This window comes from Oenanthe melanoleuca, chromosome 5 (assembly GCF_029582105.1).
Source record: "Oenanthe melanoleuca isolate GR-GAL-2019-014 chromosome 5, OMel1.0, whole genome shotgun sequence".
Classification (NCBI taxonomy): Eukaryota; Metazoa; Chordata; class Aves; order Passeriformes; family Muscicapidae; genus Oenanthe; species Oenanthe melanoleuca.
In genome coordinates this window covers 29,345,489-29,367,663 of record NC_079339.1, presented here as the reverse complement: position 1 = coordinate 29,367,663, position 22,175 = coordinate 29,345,489, and the positions used below count along the sequence as shown (strand labels likewise).

Here is a 22,175-nt window from a genome sequence, read left to right as displayed (position 1 = left end):
GCCATAATATAAAAAGCCTGTAGATTTTACCAGAGCATTCTCACCACATCAGGTCTAAGATCCTGAGTCTCAGGATCCAAAGGAAAGTTAGAGATGGCTTAAAGCTTCTCTTTCCTTTCTCCCTTTTTGCAGTTTCATATTATGAACAAAGCAGTCTTGTGTTTGAGCTGTAGAGAGTGGAGGAGCACACAGGCTGAAAAAGGATAGGGTGGAATAAAATAAAATTGTGGAGTTTATCAGAACAGTTGCTATCTTTGTCCCCAGTGAAGAAGAAAGTATGCTCAACTTACTCTCTGTATCAGTAATACCAGGTGTCCTACATATGCCCACCTGTATGGTGGTATTTTGGCTTCATGTTTCTCCCAAGTGCCTTCCAAAGGTGAAGAGTATCACTCCTCTTTTTGGATGGCCACTGCCTTTACACAAGTCACACAGGTTCTGTGCTCAGCCTGGGAATATATGCATTAATCAGCAGATTACTTAGATGAATGCATTACATGTAAGCAAAATACAGTGCAGACAGTAATGTCTGTTTTGGTGTAGGACTGTAAACACCAGCTTGCTCCAGTGTGTGCCACAACAGTATTCTGCTGGGCTGCCTGTTTCCTTACTTGTTCCTTCTGAAGAGATGACTTAATTTGAAAAGCATCCATATTAACTATCCATCTAGAGGAGAATTGCTTTTGCTTTCTCATCTTAACATTCCCTCAAATAATTAACAGGTTAAGGATTGGGCTAATATACTTGTTATAAATTTCTTTTAATAAGAGAATGTGCTGTACTCTGCTACAGCATACTTGTCACAGGGGCACAAAAGATTTTCCACTCTTCTGTATCCCCTGAAATGAGGCAGTGTTTTATAGAATGGAAAGTGGAAGCTAAGTGATTCTGCAAATCCTCTCAGTAATTCTCTAATGGAAGTAGGAGTTGGTTTGAGAAGTCTCACTTCCGTTTTTTGACCTCCACATGTCATCCCATTCTCTGCATAAGTTATTGCTGTAGTTTCTTGTCTTTAATCTCACAGAAACACAGATTGAAAGGTGTGTAATTTTATGATACCTTTTTTTTCCTGTGTCTCAGGTGCTGCTGATTCTGCCTGAGCTCTCCCGAGTTAACTATGTCCACCTCTCCTCAAGGCCACTGCTCATGCTGGAACAGCTCCTCATGAATATGAAGGTGGACTGGGTAGCTTTAGCTGTGCAGACACTGCACCAGCTCTTAGCTGGGCAGGAAATCGGTTTTACTGTAGAGGACATCGACAGTTTGCTTTCAAAGTATGCAGAAAAGGCTCTCAACTTCCCTTTCACATTAAAAGAAAAGAGATCAGGTAACTATCTATCAGAATGCTGTTTTTCATTTGGGAAACAAAGGCCAAAATCCTCCCAGAATAATTTCAGCAATCGTGCCATAACATTTTTTTAGATGTGTACCTCCAGTCTTCCCCTAGCCCAGAACATATTTTTAAAGTCTTTTTCCTTTTTTGTAAATAGGTGTTTTCAAGGACCAACAGCTCCCAGAGTTTCTCAGGCTTTTCTCTGTTGTTCCGTATTGAGGTTTATTTTCTTGTATAATACTGATCAATTTTATTTTACTCCTGTTTAATGCACAAGCATTTCTAAAGCCTGCAGCCAGCTACATCTTCCCTCAAGTAGAATGGAGATTTAGTCTTCTGTAGTATTTCTTCCTACCAGAGTCCTGTTCATTTTTCATATTGAAAGCTTCTAGACTGGTAGTTCTGTTGAACAGTCTTGTTATGGTTCTTCTCTCTGGTTTGCCAATCCCTTCTCATCCATGTTGTTTTTGAGTCTCAGGCACTTACCTTCTTTAAGGTTTTCGAACTGGAACAGCAGAGGGTGCTGCAGATCCACTCCAATGCTTTTGTGTCACTGTATTAAAAATGTATGGTTCTGTACCTATCTGTATCTGTTTATACCTGCTGATATGGTACCAATCTGCATTATGCCAGTTTCCAAGAGTTGACTTTGTTTTGTAATTTAAAGATGCAGCTTTTACTAACATAAAAGCATCAGACTTTAATCTATCTCTTCCTGCCAAATGATCTACAGTTTTACAAGTATGCGTGTTCCTTCCACTGCAATGTGAAGCATTTAATATTTGCTGTGAGCATCTTGTTCAATCAATCAACAATTAATCAATTGTTTTCATATCTTTGCTATGTTGTTCCTGTAGCTATCATTACTCCCTTGCTTTGATAAGGATCTCTTTCTTTGTTTTTTAGGTAATTGAATTTTATACAGTTTTGCATTAATTGCTGTGGACTAATTTGCATGCGAACAGTAATATGTAATTCCATAAGTAGCCCTGACCTTCTTACATACCCCTGTGAATGGATTTCTCTAATCTTCTTGAAAGCAGTTGTATTGACCAGTATTGTACTGTGATTTTTTTCCCCCTTTCTTCCCTTTGTCCTAGATTCTCTGATACGTATTCATGAAAGTCTTAGTCAGATATTGGAGTGTGAAGCATCATCCAAATCAGGATCATCAGAAGTATCTTCTGTCAGCTCTACTGGTAAGGTTAAGACCTTGGTGCTTGTTGGGGTTTAACCTCAGCAGCAACCACAGCTGCTTGATCATTCCTCCACCAACCCCTTCACATGTGGGATGTAGAGGAGATTTGGAAAGGGGTAAAATCTATGGGTTGAAGTAAGGACAGTGTAGTAACTGAACTCAAGTAAAATATACCGATGATGATGAAAAGGGAGATAAGAAAAATAGGAAATAAGAGCAAAACCCAAGAAAAAATAAATGCTGTATAATACAATTGCCCACCACCTGCTGACCAGTGCCAAACCCATTGTCCAGTGGAGATCAGCCCCTCCCAGCCATTTATCCCAGTTGGTTCACTGGGTATGCCATTCTATGGTCCTTGAATTTTATTTTTCCGTAGGATCCCTGTTGTGACCTTAGGAAAATAGCACACCTTGTATTGTCTGAGAGGCTCCCCTCACAGTCCTCAGAAACAAAAAAGTGGAAACTAAGTAATTTAAGCCAGAACAACAGGAGAATATATGTAGCTAAGAAACAACCAGAAACTGTTCTGCAGGCTCTGTTTAGCAAGTCATGCAAGAGATGCACAGTCAGGCTAACAGAATATCCTCAGGCCTCCAAGGATGATGATTCTTAGCAAGTGCTGGGCCTGGACTAGAACTGCAGAATGATACCCTGATTTACAGTTTAGGGTGTCAGAACTATTTCCTGCTTCTGTATCCTGACCTGAAGACTCTTCTTGTTTACATGAAGTGACATCAGTATTTTGCATAGGGTTGTGTAGCTCTTAAGTTTTTTCTTATAATGGTCAGCCTAATATCTCTCTCTTGTTAAAAAACTTGAATGCATGGTCCTTTAATGTTTGTTTGCAATCTGATTATCTACTTGAATGAGAATTAGTTAGCTTTAGTGAAATGTAGATTTTTGTTCTTCTTTAGTTTAATATTCATGTACACAGATGGTGGCTTGCAGGGCTGCTGTGGCATGTTGAACTGTTTAGCCTGCTGTGTAACTGAGTCACGTCTGTAAACTAAAAGCTTATCTAATACTGTAAACTTCATTCAATGACATCTCTCTTGAGATAACAAAGGAAACTCCCAGTCTTCAGGAATGTCAATACTGGATAATTTAAGATTCTATTTTATGCTGTATTGCTTTTTGGTATCCAATGACCATGGTATTTTCTTTTCTTCCTCCCCCAAGTCTCTGCTTGTGATACAAAAATAGATGTTGACACGCTGTCTTATATCTAATTGTTGTAAAGGTCTCTTAATAAGTACATTTTCTTGCTTGTCAGCATTGAAGTGCTGTAAGTTTACCGTCTTAGTCCTAGCTTAAAGCATGTATATTCCTTATAAAATGTTATTCTGCCATGTCTAGCTGAAAGATAATGGTAGTAGTCACCTTCTGAGGCAGAAAGATCTTACAGTCTCATTGAATCTATAGTGTTTTCTGGTATTTGAGTCTATTAAACAGCATAAATCCCACTCCATGTTTTGCTTGGCCTGGCTTATTTTCAGGTGTAACCATATCTGCAAGTCCCAGAGATAGAAGTCTGCAGCAGAACTTGTTCCCTCAAGAATTTGTGCCTCCTGAGAAGCCACCACCAAAGCAGCAGTGGATACCTGATGACACAGAAACTATATGTATGGTTTGCAAAACTGAACGCTTCACTATGGTAAGAAGCAAAAATTAAGTACAGACATTCCTAAAACTGTGACCTTAATATGAGCACTTCCTCATAGTCTCTTTTCTGAAAGACCTGTGCTACTTTAGCAGGTTTGTCTGCATCATCAGGGGCCCAAGATTGCCAGTCCTTTGGTATTTAACCATTGGTTTCTATTTAGAATGGTCGAGGAGATTGGCAACAGTTAGCTCCTTTTAGAGTTTTGTGAAGTGATAGAGCCTAAAGAGGAAATCTGGTTATTAGAGAGAAGACAGCTATGGCATCTCAAAAACAACAGCAGTATTAATATTCCAAAAGGCTGTCTAGTTGACTCTGCTGGCAAGAAATTACATGAGGATTGTATGATTCAGATTACAAGTATAGAAAATTAAATCTTTCCTTTGGTTACAGCTGTCTAAAAGCTATTGTTTCACAGAGTTCATGAACAACTGCATTGGTGCTCTAAGGGAGAACATTAATTTTTAATTTTGCAGGTGTGCTGGCAGTCTGTTATCTTCTGCTGCTTAGAAACAGTACTGTTTTCTCAAAAGTGTCTGTTGCTTTTGAATTTGGAAATTTCTACAATGGTATCAGGAAAACAGTCTAGAGCTTTTAACTTTTCCAGGACATTATCAAATTAGTTTTGTGATCAAAACTGGGATAATTTAAGTAGTAGAAAGCCCAAGGCACTGCAAACATATTTTAAATACTGGCCTGTGGCTTTGAGGGTTGATTTTTTTTTTTTTTCTTTGCTATGTTTTCTTCAAAAAAGAATTTTAACAGGAAGAATCAATCATTCTGAAAAGCCCTATCCTGCATGGTGGTTCTCCTCTTCAAATGGAATAAGTTTACTCACAAGTGGAGAGAGACACAGGAGGGGACTTCAGTAAATTCTCTTTGTGGCTCATCCGTGACCTCTTTTGCTTAGTTTAACAGGCGCCATCACTGCAGGCGCTGTGGCAGGCTGGTGTGCAGCTCTTGCTCCACCAAGAAAATGGAAATAGAAGCTTGCAGAGAAAATCTGTCTCGTGTATGTGATCAATGCTATAGCTACTACAACAGAGAAAACTTGCCTGGTTTGGTGCAAGACACAAGCACGTAAGTCCTTCTGTCCTAGTTCTCCTCAATTTTCAGCAGAGTGCATGAAGGGAATGAGAGAGGCATAGGCATTTGGATTTATCTGGGTAATGTAATATCAGCTGTTTGGCCTCCAGCTGTTGGGATTTTCAGGTTTGGTAGGAGTGAGGAGTGAGAATGTTCTTTGTGCCTCACTTTACTTACCACGTTGGAAAGAACATTGGAGGGCCAGGCAACAATTTCTTTAATTCTTTAAGTATCAATAATTCTTTAAGCATCAATTAATCACTAATGCAAAACATACCACAAATTGTTAGAAATTGTGACACAGTTCCTTGCAGTATACTCAGCTCCTGGATTAATATTGCATGTTGACTAGCTCTGCTGAACGTATCAGTGTTTTAGTCATTCTATAATCCCTTGATTATGGCTCCCTGAACCCTTGGGAATTAAAAAGCAAGTTTCTGATTGGATAGGCTTTGAAACTGCCTTTAATGGAAGGGACAGATGTGATGACAGATTTTCATGATGTGATTGCTTTCAGCTGAGAATCGGACTGAAATTCATTGTGTCTACACAGGCCAGCTGGTGTAAAGTGCAGCTGAAAAGAGTTTTATTGTCTGTGACCTTGAGCAGGTTTGACAGGGTCACAGAGAGTAAGATTTACCCTTTCCAGCCATGCTTCCAGATGCATTTCCCCTTTTTTATCTAGCCTGCAAATAGCAGTATCCACTATGCCAGTATCAGCAGGCTTCATAGGAAAAGAGCAATCTGTGCAGATCTGAAGGAGAACCTGTGAAAACAAGCAGTCTCTTGCAGCTGAACAGTTTGTGTCAGAGTGGTTGCTTACAGTGCCAGATTAGGCCAGCAGGGCTCAACATAGTGCTTGAATGCCTCCTGCCAGGTTTTAATTAATTGTCTGGGTATTTTTATACTCAACCTGTTTGTATGTTAAACCCAACTAAATCTTAAGGACAGAGACTTGGATACCAAAGGCTTCATTTTAGCTCTGATATGTCCTGGTACTGGGCAATTCTTGTTCTCAGAGTCTGCTTTTTTCTGATATGTGTAACAGTTCTGTTCCTATAGGAGGTTGTAAGAGTCAATTACTTAGTGCAGTTGAAATACACCAATACAGAGGCAGAATCTTAGATTTCCAAACAGAAGGGATTATGGGCAGGGCAGTGTGTTGAAAAGGACAGGTAAGGATAGGTGTTAGATTTCTACAGAACAGTGTTCTGAGGAGGCTAGCCATACTGATGTCTGCCTTAAAACCATGTTTTGTATGCTGGAGTAGGCATGATGATTCTTTCTGTCATTTTATTACAGCAGAAAAGAAGATCAGGACCTAGTGGAAGGTAAGAAATGGAGTAATGTTAAACCTTGGTTTTCTAAAGTGTCTGATTAGCAGTTAGATACTGGAAGCTGATACTGGAAGATAGTAGGTGCAGCTAAAAGGGTGATCAAAACTTCAGTTGCAAAGTATCACTGATGTGCAGGCTAAAGTTGAGCATTTCAAACTTCCATGAATGGAAATTGAGATTTAGGAGAGATATCTGAGCCAATATTGGATGTTATAGAAGAGAATTGAAAAAGTTGGAGAATCCACTTTCCTTTCTAGAAACAGTCAGTGAGAGGCAGTGGTGTGAGTATGAATTAATTAGCTCACTACAGAGCAGTGCTGAGGGATCCTCTTTTTATAAACCATGACAATACAATGCTGACCACCACTGCAGTGTGCTGTGGTGTTTTATATCCCATGCTGTCTGGAGGTAGCACAGCATGAGGCCCCTCTCATGGTTGTGTCCTGAGTTCCATCTCCTGTGTTGATTGTGTGAAAATAGTAACTGCATTTTGGTGCCTCAATTTCCAAATCTACTATCTTAAACTTCAGGAATAATAGCAAAATTTAATTGACTTTTTCTCTGCCATTTTTCCTCAGGAGGTATTTACTGGTTTTGGTGTTTTGGGTGATTCTTCAAAATTTTCTACACAAATGTGAAGTTCTGTCAGAACAAGACACAGTTATTTGAAGTTCTTATAACAGTAGCATGAAACATGGTGCAGAATTGGCATTTGTGTAATAACAAAGCAAATAAGAATATTTTTCCTTATTTGTTAATTTTTAAAGTATGATGGGCTATTTGAGAATTTTTTTGCCTACTGCTGATGGAAGTTTGCTTTACTGCTAGCTTTGTTTCGAGACTGAAACAGCTAAAATTTAGCTTTTGTGTAGCATTGCTACACATCACTGGACCTATGTCGTCCATTCAGTACGAGTGGATAAGAACAATGTGGAAATCATTAGATTTAAGAGGGAAATAGTTTTATTTTGGTTTTCTAACTTATCTGGTGGGACTATGAAGAAGGCTTATCAAATATTTTCTAGCCTAGTTTATTTTTGCAAGTTCAGTTTCCAGTTCAACTTGGAAAATGCAAGGAGAATGTTGGGGTTTGGTTTGGTTGCTTTGGGTTTTTTTAAATTCACCCTACAATTTTAGAGTTACTCAAAACTCTAAAAAGGGATGTGAATTCTAAATGAGTCCATTTTGAGACTTCCTAATTATTTTTTTTTCCAGAGGAAGCTGATCAGGGAAAGAAAGAATACCAAATTGCCATTATTCTCCATTTCTTGGCGTTGTGAGATTGGCTATTGTTTTTTTGGAACCACAATCATAAACTTGAGCATCAGAGGGCTTGTGTGATCTCAGCTACACCCAGATAACACCCAGAATTAGATTTACAACTATTCTGAGTTACAAGTTTCAAAACAAGTATTTCCTTGATCTAGAGAAAAGATAACTACTTTTCACAGAAATTATATATCTTGAATCATTTGATCAGAATTCCAATTTTCTACAGTACTATTTTATAAGAAAATTTAGGACTTAGGTCATCTTAAAATCTTTTGGCTTAAAGCTCACAGACTCTATAGTCAAATCACCTGAATTCTGAAAAGAACATATGGTGGTTAAGCCAATTTACCTTTTCTTTTACAACTGTTTTTTTATTTTCCTTTGAGCTGAAACCCACAGCTCTCATATTTCCAGTCCTTCCTGCTCAGAAATATTTAATAATTTGCCTGAGGGAAGGCTAAAGAGGGGAGGCTGCTGTGCTTGATGCCCAGTAGCATAAGAGTTAAAAAATCATTTGAAAATACATTACTGTAACCAGTTTTTGGTAACAGTGACAGTAAGTTTAGGTGCAATTTGGCAGCCTGCTGAGGGAAGGAAATGTTTCTGTGATCTGTGCTGGACATGTGATTCTGGCAGGAAATGGCACAATGAGAGGATTATAGATGACTCTTTTTTGAAAAGAGGTAGAAATGTTCTGCATTATGTGTCCTTAGCTGGGTTTGTTGCTTCTTGTGCAATGATTTTACCTGGTGTTTTCTTTTCTGCTGTAGAAACTTCTAATAATGACTGTTCCACAGTGGTACGAATACCCAAGGCAACTGATCTTGAATGGATTTTTTCCCTGAATGAAGAGGAGAATGAAATAGTACGCAGTGAATTTTATTATGAACAGGTGAGGTCAGGAGAGAGTCCAGTATAAGCAGTTCACTGGAGAACTACCTCAATACTTATATTTGTCTCTTTCCTCAAATTGTCAGGCTCCCAGTTCTTCCTTGTGTATTGCCATCCTTAGCCTGCACAGTGACAGCATAGTGTGTGGCCACCAACTGATAGAGCACTGCTGCAAGTTGTCCCAAGGGCTCACTAATCCTGAGGTGGATGCTGGACTCCTCATGGACATCATGAAACAATTGCTCTTCAGTGCTAAAATGATGTTTGTAAAAGCTGGAAGGAGCCAGGACCTAGCTCTCTGTGACAGGTGACTTAATCAAAATTTCACTAGGATGTATTGTGGTACTGTCAAGAGCATTATCTTTTTCATTGAGGAGTGGAGGTGGAAGTGTTGTTTTGTGTTTGTACTGTGGACCAGTTTAAATGAGAAGTTCATAATGCAGGAATAATGTGGAAGTTCAAATAGGAGAAGGTCAAGCAGTATGACTACTTAACAATTACTGAGAGAATTTTCTGACTAGGAATAAATTATTCACAAAGATGGGTATATAATTTTACTTTTGATATTGTGTATCTGCTTTCAATCTGTATTTTAATACAGGTTTTTAAACCTGTGCTTCCTGAGAATGAACTTTTTACACTTCACATTTTGTCCTACAGAGCTTGAGGTGGAAGGTGTGATGTATAAATTTCACATGTACTGTTTTGATTTGGTGAGATAGAGCTGGTGTCTTCAGTCAGCATGTTACACTGAACATGGCAAAGAAACCCCAAACAATAACAAATACTCTGACAGGGATAGTATGATGGATAGAGAAACCTGGTGTACTGGTGGTTAGAAACCACTGTCTTAAGAGTTGTCTTTGACATAAAGTTCTTTAATGTACAGTAATAGTGAAAGGATATGTATTTGTTTAACCTCCAGCTACATCAGCAAAGTGGATGTGTTGAATATTTTGGTTGCTGCTGCCTACCGTCCAGTGCCATCTTTGGATCAGATCCTTCTCCCAGCAGCAGTAACAAGATTGAGAAATCAGCTTTTGGAAGCAGAGTACTATGAACTAGCAATAGAGGTAATGCTGGTAGAGGGATGTGAGTGATAATTCTTCTTTAGTGGCTTTTGTTTTCCTCCCTCCTGAGTTCAGATGGATGTGATGTATGAAATAGACAATATTTAAACAGTTACAAACTGAGATTAAGTTTCTAAACATGGAAGAAATAATTTTCTGAACACTGGAAAAAATTTTCTGACATGGAAAAGTCCTGCTGTGAAGCAGGCTGCAGAAGGGAAGGATAAGTGATCTTGTTTCCTGCTACAGTTAATATTGGAATGGACTAACTGCAGGGAAGTCATTAAATGGAGGAATCTTGCAGCCAATATAAGGGGTGAGACACCCTTTGTGGCAGGACTTTATCTGAAGCTTAAATGTTAGATTCTGTTTGTCTGTAATCTGTCAGCAGACAGTGGTAATGCACCTTTCCCAGCCATTTACTTGGAAATCAGCAATGTTGGCAAATCTATACCTCAGAGCTCATCTGAAGTGGTTTATCATCATCTAATCCTGCTCCCAGGATTTTATAAGCCTCTCTTTTTGGCACTGCACTTTGTTAAATACAGGATTATGATACTACAAATAGTATTAAGATTTGTTAAGCAGTAATAAACAGCAAGAATAGATGACCTATTTGAGTAGAAATAGTTCTTGTTTAAGGACAGCTAAAAGAGCTTTAGGTCTACTAAAGAAAATCAAGAATAAAATTTACCAGCAAAGTTGTGTGAAATAAAAAATTTCTTGGCAGTTCATAAGGCATCTTCTGTTGCTTTTTTTGAAGCCACAAGTCTGATTAAATCTGCTCTGTAAAAATCATCTGCTTTAGAAAAGCAGATGGGAAAATGCCCTGGTTTAGAACTCATGAACTGAAATTTCCCAGGTAAACAGTAGTTTGAACTTTTACAATAAAAAATAACCTCCACATTTGGAGATCAGGGGAGTTTTGGTAGTTGGTCTTTTGTGCAATAATATGGAAATAATCAGCAGGAGTTTTTCCTATGTTTTTTTAATTGTTTGTTTTTAATGGGAAGTGTGCTCTGGGATGGAAAAGGTCATAATCACAGACTGTGTGATAAGCCATTCTTCCTATTTGCTGTACTGGGACTGTGTTGTAATATTAACAAATGATTTTGAATTTAGGTTTCTACAAAATCTGGATTGGATCCAGGTGGAGCCTGGCATGCCTGGGGTATGGCTTGCCTTAAAGCTGGAAATTTAGCTTCAGCAAGAGAGAAGTTTAATCGATGTTTAAAGCCACCCATGGATCTAAACCAGCTGAACCATGGTTCAAGGCTGGTCCAGGATGTGATTCAGTACCTGGAGTCCACAGTGAAGCCAGTACTCATCACAGTAAGAATCTTCTCTGTCTGCTCTGAGGGACTATGGCAAAGCCAAGTAACGATGGTTTAGTACACATCTCACAGAAATGCATGTTACAATAGCAGGTGTTAGGGTGTTTATTTTCCTTCTTTGTCATGAGTATTGGTGAGAAATTTTTTAGCTGTTTCATCACACTGGAGTGGTGCCTGAGAACCAGCTCATAGGATTTTATAGCAATTGGGGATATACTTTGTGGATGGAAAAGAGGCTGTACTGGATAGTGTACTATTACTATGGTCTAAGGAAGCTAAACTCAACTCCAGCAGTATTTTATGATGCTGCAGTGATGCAATTTTTCTGCTGAAACTCTAGTAACTTTACAGAAATTCAAAGACTTTCAAATGCTTTCCCACTCTTCTTATCAAAAGCCACTATTAAATGGTTTGGAATTCTGATTAGGTACCAAAAAATTGCTTTTTCTACTAAATAATTGCAGAATCATGATGATGAAGGACCAAATACATATTTTAGGAGAATAAAATAGCCTCTTTGAACTGCATTGTTGAAGTAGCTGTTGACACTGGAATTTTTTTAAAGTAAGCCTTCTACCTGTCCTTGGAAACAGCTATGCTGGGTACAGCAACATTCAGCACATCTGTTGATAACTGGGTTCCAGTCTAGTGTTTATAAAAAGCATTGCTGGATTCTCACTCCTCTGAAGCAATACCTGTTTTAAAAACAATAGTAACTGAAATTATTCAAGGCTAAATGACAAGACCTATCTGAAAAGAAGGATTTCTCTTGCTGATCACTTATTGGTTCTCTGTGTTAATGGCAGGATGATGATTACTTTGCCACATTGAGGGAACTTGAAGCAACACTGAGAACAAGAAGTCTGTCTCTGGAGATGATGTGTGAGGGGAAGATTCAACACAACAGCTATTATCAGGAGTGCTTGTTCTATTTACATAGTTATGGCACTAATCTGGCAATAATAAGCTTCTACATGAGGCATGACTGTATGAGAGAAGCACTGCTTCACTTGTTAAATAAGGTGAGTAACTCAATTTTCATCACTGAAACTGAAAGTCAAAAAACAGCAATGAGCATCATGCAGTGTTTGGGTGGTTTTCTGCACAGGAGTTTGCTGAGGTCCTGAAATACTGTTATACAAACTATCCAGTGACTGACAGGAATTCAGTGAGACAGTGAAACATTAATTAATCTTTACAGATCTATAGAAGAGAACATGCAGTTTTGGTTCTTGTATAGAGGTCCTGCATCATATAAAGGAATGCAGAGGACAGAAGTCTAAGGAACCCAAAACGTGGTTTCCAGCTCTCCCTTAAAGAAACTGTGTAATATAAGAGGACTTAAGTATCTCTGGAGTAAACAGTTCTATTAATGCTAAACTACAATTAAATCTAGAAATTATTCCAGGTTCTTACTGAGACATTAAGGGTCCTTCTCAGGAGATATGAATCCATTATATCTCACCAGCTTGTTAGAGTGTGGTGTTTTCTTTGGTTCATTTTCTAAGTTGCTGTGCTTGTGTTTGAATTACTGATTTTATTTTTTTGTTATCATTATTTGAAATAACTCTTATTGAGAATGTACAACTTGAAATGCCAACTTCTATTATCTTTGTCTGGCTAAGAGGTTCATTTATAGAAAATTAAGTTGCCTTATCCACTCTGCTCTCTCATTGTGCCATCAGTTATTCTAATTTCTTATAGTCATCTGCATATTGAATTACTTTTAAATGTATCCTTTACATCAGTTTAAATCTGCTTTTAAAGAAAAATTGTATATTTTTACAATGTAGGTGATATAATTTAACCTCTAAAGTAGCAGACTTGGAAAATAATCTAGCACACAATTTGATGTGGAAGTTTTGGACAAGAAATTGGTAGTAGTTATACAAAGCAGAGAGGAGGACTTGTTCCCCTAAAGCTGTAAGGTACTAAGCTTCTGACTAAACATTTTGCAGTTGGTTGTTTGGGAGCATTTTATGTGTGCAGATATTGCCACTTGTATCTTACTCAAAAAAAAGATACAAAAAAAATTCAAAAATTTCACATCAAACCTTTGAAACATTTGTGGTGGCCCTGTTGACACATATTAGTATTACTGTGGAAAGAAGCACATGTGAGGCTGCATTTGCAAGACCACAGTCAAGAGGTCAAGGGAAGTAAATATCCCCCTCAGGTCACTACTTGGGAGGTTTCATCTGAACAACTGTGCCCAGTCCTGGGTTCCCAAGCAAAAAACAGACACTGTCAGAGTGAAGCAAGTCTAACTGAAAGCCACCAAAGTGTCTAGGGCCTGAAACACCTGATAACTTGATGAGAGTGATAGAGCTAGGTTTTTCCTGCTGGAAGAAAAGGCAAGAGGAGATCTGTGTGCTGTTTTCAGTCACCAAGTGGGTGATTATAGTGAAAATAGAGCCATGCTTATCTCATACATGCCCAGTAAAAGGGTAGGAGACAATGGACACAATTGGGAGCAAGGGAAATTCCAATTGGATATAAAGAAAAAGGTTTTGGGTTTGTTCTAGGGTTTTTTTTGGTGCATATATTTAGACATGGGACCAGGGCCACAGGGAGGTTGTTGAATCACTCTACATTGTCATGCTCAGAACTTGACTGGACATGTCCAGAGCAGCATGACCTAACTTGAAAGTCATTATTTGAGTGGGGTTTTGAACAAAATAACCCCCAGAAATCCCTTCCAATCTAAATTATTAATTAATTTATGATCTCTGTCACTTAATACTCCTTTATATTACATAAGCAAAATAAGCTACAGTGGCTTTGCTTCAATCTACTTTCTGTTTGTGTAGGAATCCCCATCAGAAGTGTTTATTGAAGGGATCTTCATTCCAAGTTACGAAAGTGGAAAACTGCATATGTTGGAGAACTTGCTGGAAACCATTGATCCAGGGTTGGAAAGCTGGGGAGTCTACTTGATTGCAGCCTGCAAATACTTGCAAAGAAAGAACTATTACCATATTCTATATGAACTGCAACAGTTCATGAAGGTAAGTTGAGGGACAGTGCCATCTCTTTTAATGAAATGCTGAATACTGTCAGACCTTTGGTTATTTACTTTGGTCTAAACCTGCATGCTGGACAAGTGTATTTTTGCCTCTTTACAGTCGTAGAAAATATAAAAAGGTGTGAGCCTTACTAAAGCTGACCTGATCCATGTCATGGATCTGGCACATTGTATTAAAGAGAACAGAGCATTGCCTGCTTTGTGTGAGCCCTTTAGTGCAGACAGTGATGCTGAAGGTGGTGTCCTGTGGTCCCTCTTAGTGGTGAGTGCATTTCTTCCAGGATCATGTCCGTGCTGCAATGACCTGCATTCGGTTTTTCACTCATGGAGCAAAGTCTTACACTGAACTTGGAGGAAAACAGACATGGCTTCTAAAGATCAAGGACCATCTCAAAGTCTATCTGCAGGAGGTCTCAAGAAGTTCAGGAAGGAAAAAAATGGCATTCACTTTTCGGAAGAAGATGTCTGCTACAGATGTGTCAAGGTATTAAAGAAGAAGCTAAGTTTTAGAAAAAGTGAAATTCAGGCATTAGACTTTGGGGTGTTTGTTTGTTCATTTAATTTAAGTTGGCTTTAGCTAACAGTTACTGGATGTCCTTAACCCAAATCTATTTTTATGTAGTTACAAGTGTAGGTTTCCCTTAACTTTTTCCCCCATCAATCCAAACTGGTAGATGGGCAGTTGTTTCTATCAAAAATATGTATGTGTATCAGACTACACTCCTTTAAGGTAAAAAACAAACAGGAACCCAACAGTGCATAGACAATTATACATCAGTCCACAAGTTTTTTTTCTTCTTCTTTTCTTTTCCTCTCCAAAAAGCAAGCAGCTTTGTAGTGCCTCACTGTCTACTGAGGTTAACTCCAAACACTGCACTACGTACAAGCTATAGGTGCCAGAGGTAACTGGATTCCTGTATTAAATAATCAAACTGTAAATTTAGCCAGATCTCCCTTGTACTTGGGGTTTTATATCTTGGTTTTCTTAGGGGCTTTTTTCAAGCTAGACTCTTAACTTAAACCTGGAGGGGCATGTGTGTGATGAGATGAAAATGCAGGAACAGATATTTATTTGGGGATCCAGTTTCTCTGGCTCACTTCTTTGAAATACTGTGAATAATTGCTCAACTTCAGCTTGTGATGCATGCTAAGTGCACAGGTCTGAAAAGTAATATTCCTGTAGACCTGTACAATGGACCAAGTCAAAAAGCAACTAAAATAATTGTTTATAAGTATGTCTTCTTTGGAAAGGTATTGAAGAAATTAGTCAGTTCATATAAATAGTAATTGACACTTTCCCTATTACAAAATAAAGTCAGAATTTTTTTTACTATCTAGGCACATCAATACAGTTGATCTGCAGATGGAAGTAACAAAGTTCCTGCATCAGTGTGAGAGCTCAGGAGCTTCTCAAATGACAGATTCCTCCTTGCCCACACTCTTTGGAAACAACAACATGAAAATGGATGTCGCTTGCAAGGTACTAATTGCTGTTTTAAAAACACAGCTCTATTTTTCATTAACAATACTAACTTGTAATGCAAGTTGAAGCATTTGATGGTTGGAGCAGTTTCTTGTATTTTTTATGAGCAGGTTACTTACCCATGAATGCAAGCCATAATTTTTGAAAAATTTATGGTTTTCCTTAAAGCAGCAGAGAATGAGTGAGAACTTGAAGCTTATCTCCTCAAAGTCCAAATTTTCAGAGGCAGAGCATCCAAAATGCAAATAGTAATACTCCATTTTGACTGTGCATCCCATTATGTCTGGAAGCAAGGCAAATAATTCTGTAATTCTAACCATTCTTAACTTTGGCTCATCTCCATCTGTAAATTGCCTAACGTCTCTCAGGGAAGCAGTGTGTGACCATAGACCCTATAATTTGCTGTACTTCTTGGGATGGTGCTGTTTTCTGTTGAAGTAATGCATTTTCTTTTGGCCTCTGGGCAAAATCTGGATTTACATTAATATTATTTAGCTGTACATAATGAAACAGGAATGTGCATTCCCAGACTTGTCTATGCCTCTTTTTTCAGGTCATATTGGAAGGCAAAAACATTGAGGAGGGGTTTGGGATTGCATTTAGAGTTCTCCAGGTATGGAAAAACTTGATATAACAAGAAATATTTTTGCTAAGTAACTTCTGAAAGCAGCAATTACTTAAATAAAAGCCTTTTTTTCCCTCCAAATGTTTTTTAATCCCCCCAAAAGAAAAACTTGTTGAGAGGAAAGTCTCAAGTTTAAGTCTTACATGTCTATGTATTTGTGGAAGCTTGGTAAAGAAATTAAGATGCTGTTTCAGTAGGACATTTCCAGAGTAATTGGGTCCTACAAAGGAATGAAGTACAGCTTTTTCTTTGCTGTGCACCTTGTTCAGTGTTTTAACTCTGGCAAACCACAGTCATAGATGTGTGTAGAGGCCTCTCTCTGCAGTTCATTACAGTCATGCAAAGACAGTGAATAAATAAGGCCATGGCTCTCTCTGTTCTATTATCCTGATTTGAGAGCAAAATTAATTAACTGGAAACTCTGGCTGGGGACCTCTCATTCCTTGTGTCTGGGTCGAAATTGAGTGATTATCAGTCAGCATAGCTCATAAGCCTCTAAACTCTTCTGAGTGTTTCTCATACATAAAGTCCCAGACAGTAGAGCAGGGCACTTTTGGACAGAGGTGGCACACTGAAAGAATATGTATGGGTGTGGCAGGCCCTGCTCCTTCTTTCATGGATGTACAAGGCAGAACTCCTGTTTGCAGGAAGATGGATAGCCTTAGAAAAACAGCATTTCTAAGCAGCAGCAGCCACTACCTCCAGTAAAAATGGAGCAGCGAGTCCAGCTGCTATCAGTTCCATTTCCATCCTTTTTTTTTTTTCTTTACTTACTCATTGCAGGATCAGTTCACAGCTTTTGTCATCTCTTCCTTCATGTGGATTGTGTACAATGGTCACTTGCCTCCTGTTTGGGGTATCCAAATGGTGACTGCTGGTGGGGGGGCGGGCTGGAGAAATATAGTGGGAACATTCTAAGTTAGGGAGAGGTGCATAGGGATCTAGGAAAGATCTTTAGTCAAAAGAAATAAAACTGATTTTTTGCCATTCCTGAAAAGAGGGCAGTAAGAGCACTCTTGTTCTTAAGCAGGATTGATTTTCACAAGTCTGGTTATAAAAGACTTTAAGTCAATTCTGAGTAGTGGTGAGTGGAAAACCAGAGGCACCCAAAATAGCTTTGACTTTTTGGAGTGTGGTGTGGTATTTTGTCCAGTTGTGCAGACCCTGTGAGAAAACCTACTGAGAGCATTCAATATGTTGCTCTGATGTTCCAACTACCTCTAGGACTTCCAGCTGGAGGCTACAGAAGTGTACAGCAAAGTGGCCAAGCAGCTGGTGAAGCAGCAGAAGTACAGCGAAATCCAGCAGCTCCTGAAGTGTGTCAATGAGTCTGGAGTGGCAGCAAAAAATGATGGGGATAACATTATCCTAAACTGTCTAAATGAGTTCAAAAACATTCCTGCTGAGGTAATTCTATCCTGGATTGTGTCCCTTTTGAAGCAAAAAGGATATAGACAATACAGGCTACAGGGAAGTCTGGTGCCTGTGCTGCTCTGTTAGTGAGTCCTTCGGATGTTCTGGCTTCAGACTACAGGCACAGCCTGAAGGTGGGAGTGTATGGTTTGCCCTGTACGAGATACTCTGACAGGAAACCATAAGTAGCCACAAGTAGCTCACTCCCTGCACTTCCGAAATGGATATCCATGGAGGGGAAGAACATTTGCTTCATGCAATCCTGTCAAATGCTGCTGATTGCAGCAGGAGGTGTTCCCTTCAGTGGAGCTTCCCTGGCTAACACAGAATATGTGTGGAGGTAGAAACCTCCTGCCTCCATAGAAACAAATTTTGTGATTCCCTTTGCCTACCATTTTTTCCATCCCAGTGAAGGAAGGAGATGCACTCTGCTAGTTCTAATCATTAGATTAGGGGATGCAGTCCACTCTTTGGGTCAGGGTGGGCCATGGAGTTACTCCTGGGATGAGAGGAACCTACAAATTCATTTCACACAGCACAAGCCATGTCCATGAGACACTCATAGAGATGGCAGGCATTAAAAGCTGTGGGTAAAGGGAAGACTTGGAATTAGGGGTTTTTTTGTATTTTCTACATCTGGAAATCTCTCGATTGGGACAGTCTAAGCTGTAATCTCAGCAGCCCTGCCTGTCCACAGAGGTTTGATCCCTGATGGGGTACGGTTTTGCAGACTAATATCACTTTAAATTTGAACACCTTTTCCCTTTTTTGGATATAGGATCTCGATAATCTGATTCAGGATATGGACAGTGATGAAAACAAGGTAAGTAAAAGCACAGTAGCAAGAGTAAATAGCCCAGTCTTGGTCTGCAGCTTGCAGGCTCTTTTTCACTGTCTTCTCATCAAAGATGATGATCCTCATGCAAATAAGATTTTTGAAGGCTACTTCCTAGATTGTAGACATCACAGTGAATTCCTCAAGGCCATGGTGTTTGTGACTGTAAAGCTGTGACATGCAGGAACCAATTGGGACTATCCCTATTAGTTCCCTCAGAGCCCTCAGAGTACCAGGAAAAGTATTTCAGAAGGGCACATTGGTGGGTTTGTTGGTTTAGTTATTCAGCTTTTCACATAGGTGCATGTTAAGTTTCTAGTAATGACAGACAGCTAATGATGACCACTTCAGTTTATTGTTTCAGGATTATACTATCTCTGTGGTAATTGAGGGTTAAATGATAAAACTTCCCCAGCTTTGATAGACTTTTTCTTTTAGAGGAAATGAAGCCTGAACTAGTTTATTTCTTTGTTGGCTTTCAAAGCAGCCAGCCAAGCCACTGGAGAACTGTAGATGCCTGTTTGTAGAAGTAGCTGTGACTCAGCATTTGGGGCTTGTTGTAGATCCTGAGTGGCATAGCTGGGAATGAAATCTAAAGATTTGTGACAATCCTTTGTCTGCTCTGAATGATAGATTCACTGTTGTAGGCAGATTGAAAAATGGGCTTTTAATTCTGCTTTTTTGTAAGATCTGTCACTCAGAGATGGGAGTTGTTCTAGAACCAGCAGTGGAAGAAAATTACAAACTCAGCCTTTTTGCTATGAGAATATTGTAATTAATGCATGAGATAGGATTCCTGATACTAATTTCATGGTCATACAGTAAAGCAGTGTCTACAAGACACAAACTTAATAAAATACACCTGTCTGCCCCTCTTTTCCACTGGGGTCTGCTTCATGCCATGCTGTGTTTGGTGATGTGGTGCTACTACCTTTTACAACACGCTTCTGAGCTGGTCTTTCCTGTGAGTCCTTGCTTAAGCTTGTGCAGTTTGCTGCATCTTTCTGGCCACGCTGAGTGCCTGTGTGCTCCAGATCCAGGCGTACCTGCTGTGCAACAAGCTGCGCTCGGCGTACCTGGTGTCGGTGCGGCAGGAGAAGGCGCGCGCCCTGCAGCTGGTGCAGCACGTGCGGCAGCTGGCCGAGAGCGGCGGCGACCACGTCGTCCAGGCCATCTGTGCCCAGTGGCTCGCCGTGCACCAGCCCAAGGGGAGGAACCGGCTTCCCCAGGGCACGAGGAAGTGAGGTGTGACTGCCACTCGCCATCGTGCTGCAGGAGGAGGCTTCAGCACGAGCCAAAGGTGTCTGGCTCAGCAGCCTCTAGGTAAAATGGAACTCTGTTCACTCATGTCGGTGGCAAATGGATGCTGCTAATGTGCCTCTGGTGAAGGGAAGGGAATTAAATTACAAGTGCCAGTCCTGTATTTTGACAAACAGTCACTACCTCAGGGTGTTTTTTGGCTCTCTTTTTGATGGGGGGAGGGGGAAAGTTTCAAACTGAACAAGCAAGGATTTAGATGTATGGAAGAGAGCACTTTTGTTTCCGGCTTTAGTTTTTGGGTTTTGTTGTTTTTTAATTTTTTGCAAAGCACTGAGTTTAATAATACGTGTTTTATTTTTAATCCAGAAAACAAATGTAGAGAGGACAGAAAAATTTTATCAACTCAGTGTAGCCTAGAGTATAAAATTTTTGTGATGTTCCTGTAAAATTTTCAAGATTGGAGAGTACAAAGACTAAAACTGAGAATTTTTTTAAGCCTTTAGACAAATCATTGCTACTTCTTTTTTATCCCCCCTCCTCCCACTAGCACAATGTACCCAGGTTTTTTTAGTTTGTTGAAAAGGTAGGAACTGATTCTTTATGGCAGATTTGTACTTACCAGTCACACTGTGTGATGTGTACCATAGATGTGGCACTTGGGCTAGTGCTAACTAGATGAATGAAGTTATAAAGGGCATATCCTGTAAGGGGAGTACAAAGGGAAAATAAGCCTTTAAAATAGTTGAAAAATCACGTGCCTCTCTCTTTACTACAGTAATGCCCAGTAAATAATTGTGATGCAGCTTTGTGACTGAATAATTGACAGTAAAATTCCACAGTTCTTCATCAGGTATAGCAAAGAATAAGGATAGAGCAAGCTGTGGCAAAATTTAACAGGTGGTCTGTATCCCTGTCACATAGGGTTGTATTTATTTATTACCAGGATAATTTGTCCGTGTCAAGTACAAAAGAATACCAAACTGGACATGCCCAGTATTGACAAGTTTTGCTCTGAAAGTGTTAGGTTAATCAGTTTTATGAAAAAAAGCAGCAATTTTTGGGTAATGTGTGTGTTCAGGGATGCTGAAAAAAGTAGCTTTCTCTGCAACTAGTATTGGGACATGAGAAACTGGCAGAAATGTGTTAGACAGTAGTAGGACCTTCAAAACAAACGAACAAAACATGGCATTTCACAAGAGTTTGTGTTTGCTGCTTACATATGTTTCAGCACAAGAAGTAGGAAAACTAATTCACTTTCTCATTAAAAAGTTTACATCAAGAAACCAACTGGTTTTCTGAAGTTTAATGTAATTGTAAATAGTTTTAGTACATAAAACAATTGAGACTGTCAAGTAAGAGTTTTGCACTATCCCCAAGCTTACTGTAATGAAAGAACAGACTTCCGTGTTGTTGGAAAGGATTTGGCCCATCTTCTTCAGGGTTTCAAGAGCTGACACAAACACCTTTCTTTGGAGGTGCTCTGCTCACTAGAGCAGAAATGACCACATACAGCTTTCAGAATCTCCTGACCACAGATTTGCATTATCTCATTAGTGAGCAGTACTAATGAAAGCTTTTGTTTCCTTGGCCAGACTGACCTAGCTTTCCATCAGGCTAATCCTAAAACGTGACACTACCTATGGCTTCAGTCATTTTAAAATCTCTGACTATGGGGAGGAGATTTTAGTGTGTCTGGGTATCCAGATCTGCATTGCTGTTCTGCTTGTGTTTCTTCAGCTGCAGAGAGCACTGAGAGTGGAGTTTGCCATGCAGACCCATCAGTTCCACACCTGCCTTTCTTCCTGACCTCTTTGCACTGTACCTGATGCACTTTATGTAGTGTTTATTGTAATTTGATGTTCTTAACCTGGAATTGTAGGGATCTTTCTTGTACCAGCAGAACTGGAATTTTGACCCTGATTAATTACCTTGTGTCATAAATAGTGCAATTATCAAGGGGCTTTGAATTTTTGAGCAGGAGAAAGGGATTGAATACTGCCAGTTTAAAATAATTTCTCTGTTACTGACCAAAGTTTGTTTACAATTAAAACAAAAATAAAGTATTATGACTGTTAATGTATTTTTAGTTTATTTTTTTATCTCAGCAGAGCTAGGGGTCTCTTTCTAAATCTGCATTTTGCTTTTGGCTATGCTTAGCACAGTAATTAGAAGGACGATAATTGTTCTATCATGCAATATTTATCTGTTACTGAGTATCCTCAGATTTAGATTGACTGGAATGTCACATCTTTAGAAGTCCCTCCAGCAGCTAGGTAGCCTAGGTAGTTCAGCCTCATGCGTGTACTCAGTAATCCTCTTTAGGGAGCTTTGCAAGTTAATCTAACTCTCC

At 39.3% G+C, this 22,175-nt stretch overlaps 1 protein-coding gene across 4 annotated transcripts in view; it reads left to right on the top strand.

Annotated features, from left to right (window-relative positions):
- Positions 1-21,901, top strand: part of ZFYVE26 (zinc finger FYVE-type containing 26) — a 47,538-nt gene extending 25,637 nt beyond the window's left edge. Inside the window, exons 25-41 of one of the 4 annotated variants that reach the window (XM_056493798.1) lie at positions 1,081-1,327; positions 2,434-2,532; positions 4,031-4,188; positions 5,105-5,274; positions 6,586-6,611; positions 8,687-8,781; positions 8,867-9,087; positions 9,706-9,853; positions 10,973-11,182; positions 11,991-12,206; positions 13,995-14,192; positions 14,491-14,693; positions 15,548-15,689; positions 16,246-16,305; positions 17,542-17,724; positions 18,509-18,553; positions 19,600-21,901. In XM_056493798.1, the coding sequence (XP_056349773.1) occupies positions 1,081-1,327; positions 2,434-2,532; positions 4,031-4,188; positions 5,105-5,274; positions 6,586-6,611; positions 8,687-8,781; positions 8,867-9,087; positions 9,706-9,853; positions 10,973-11,182; positions 11,991-12,206; positions 13,995-14,192; positions 14,491-14,693; positions 15,548-15,689; positions 16,246-16,305; positions 17,542-17,724; positions 18,509-18,553; positions 19,600-19,809 (2,631 nt within the window). In that variant the 3' untranslated portion in view covers positions 19,810-21,901. Of the gene's footprint in view, positions 1-1,080; positions 1,328-2,433; positions 2,533-4,030; positions 4,189-5,104; positions 5,275-6,582; positions 6,612-8,659; positions 8,782-8,866; positions 9,088-9,705; positions 9,854-10,972; positions 11,183-11,990; positions 12,207-13,994; positions 14,193-14,490; positions 14,694-15,547; positions 15,690-16,245; positions 16,306-17,541; positions 17,725-18,508; positions 18,554-19,599 lie in introns of all 4 variants that reach the window. The other 3 variants (XM_056493796.1, XM_056493797.1, XM_056493794.1) reach the window with 3 other exon arrangements.
- The last annotated feature ends 274 nt before the right edge of the window (positions 21,902-22,175 follow it).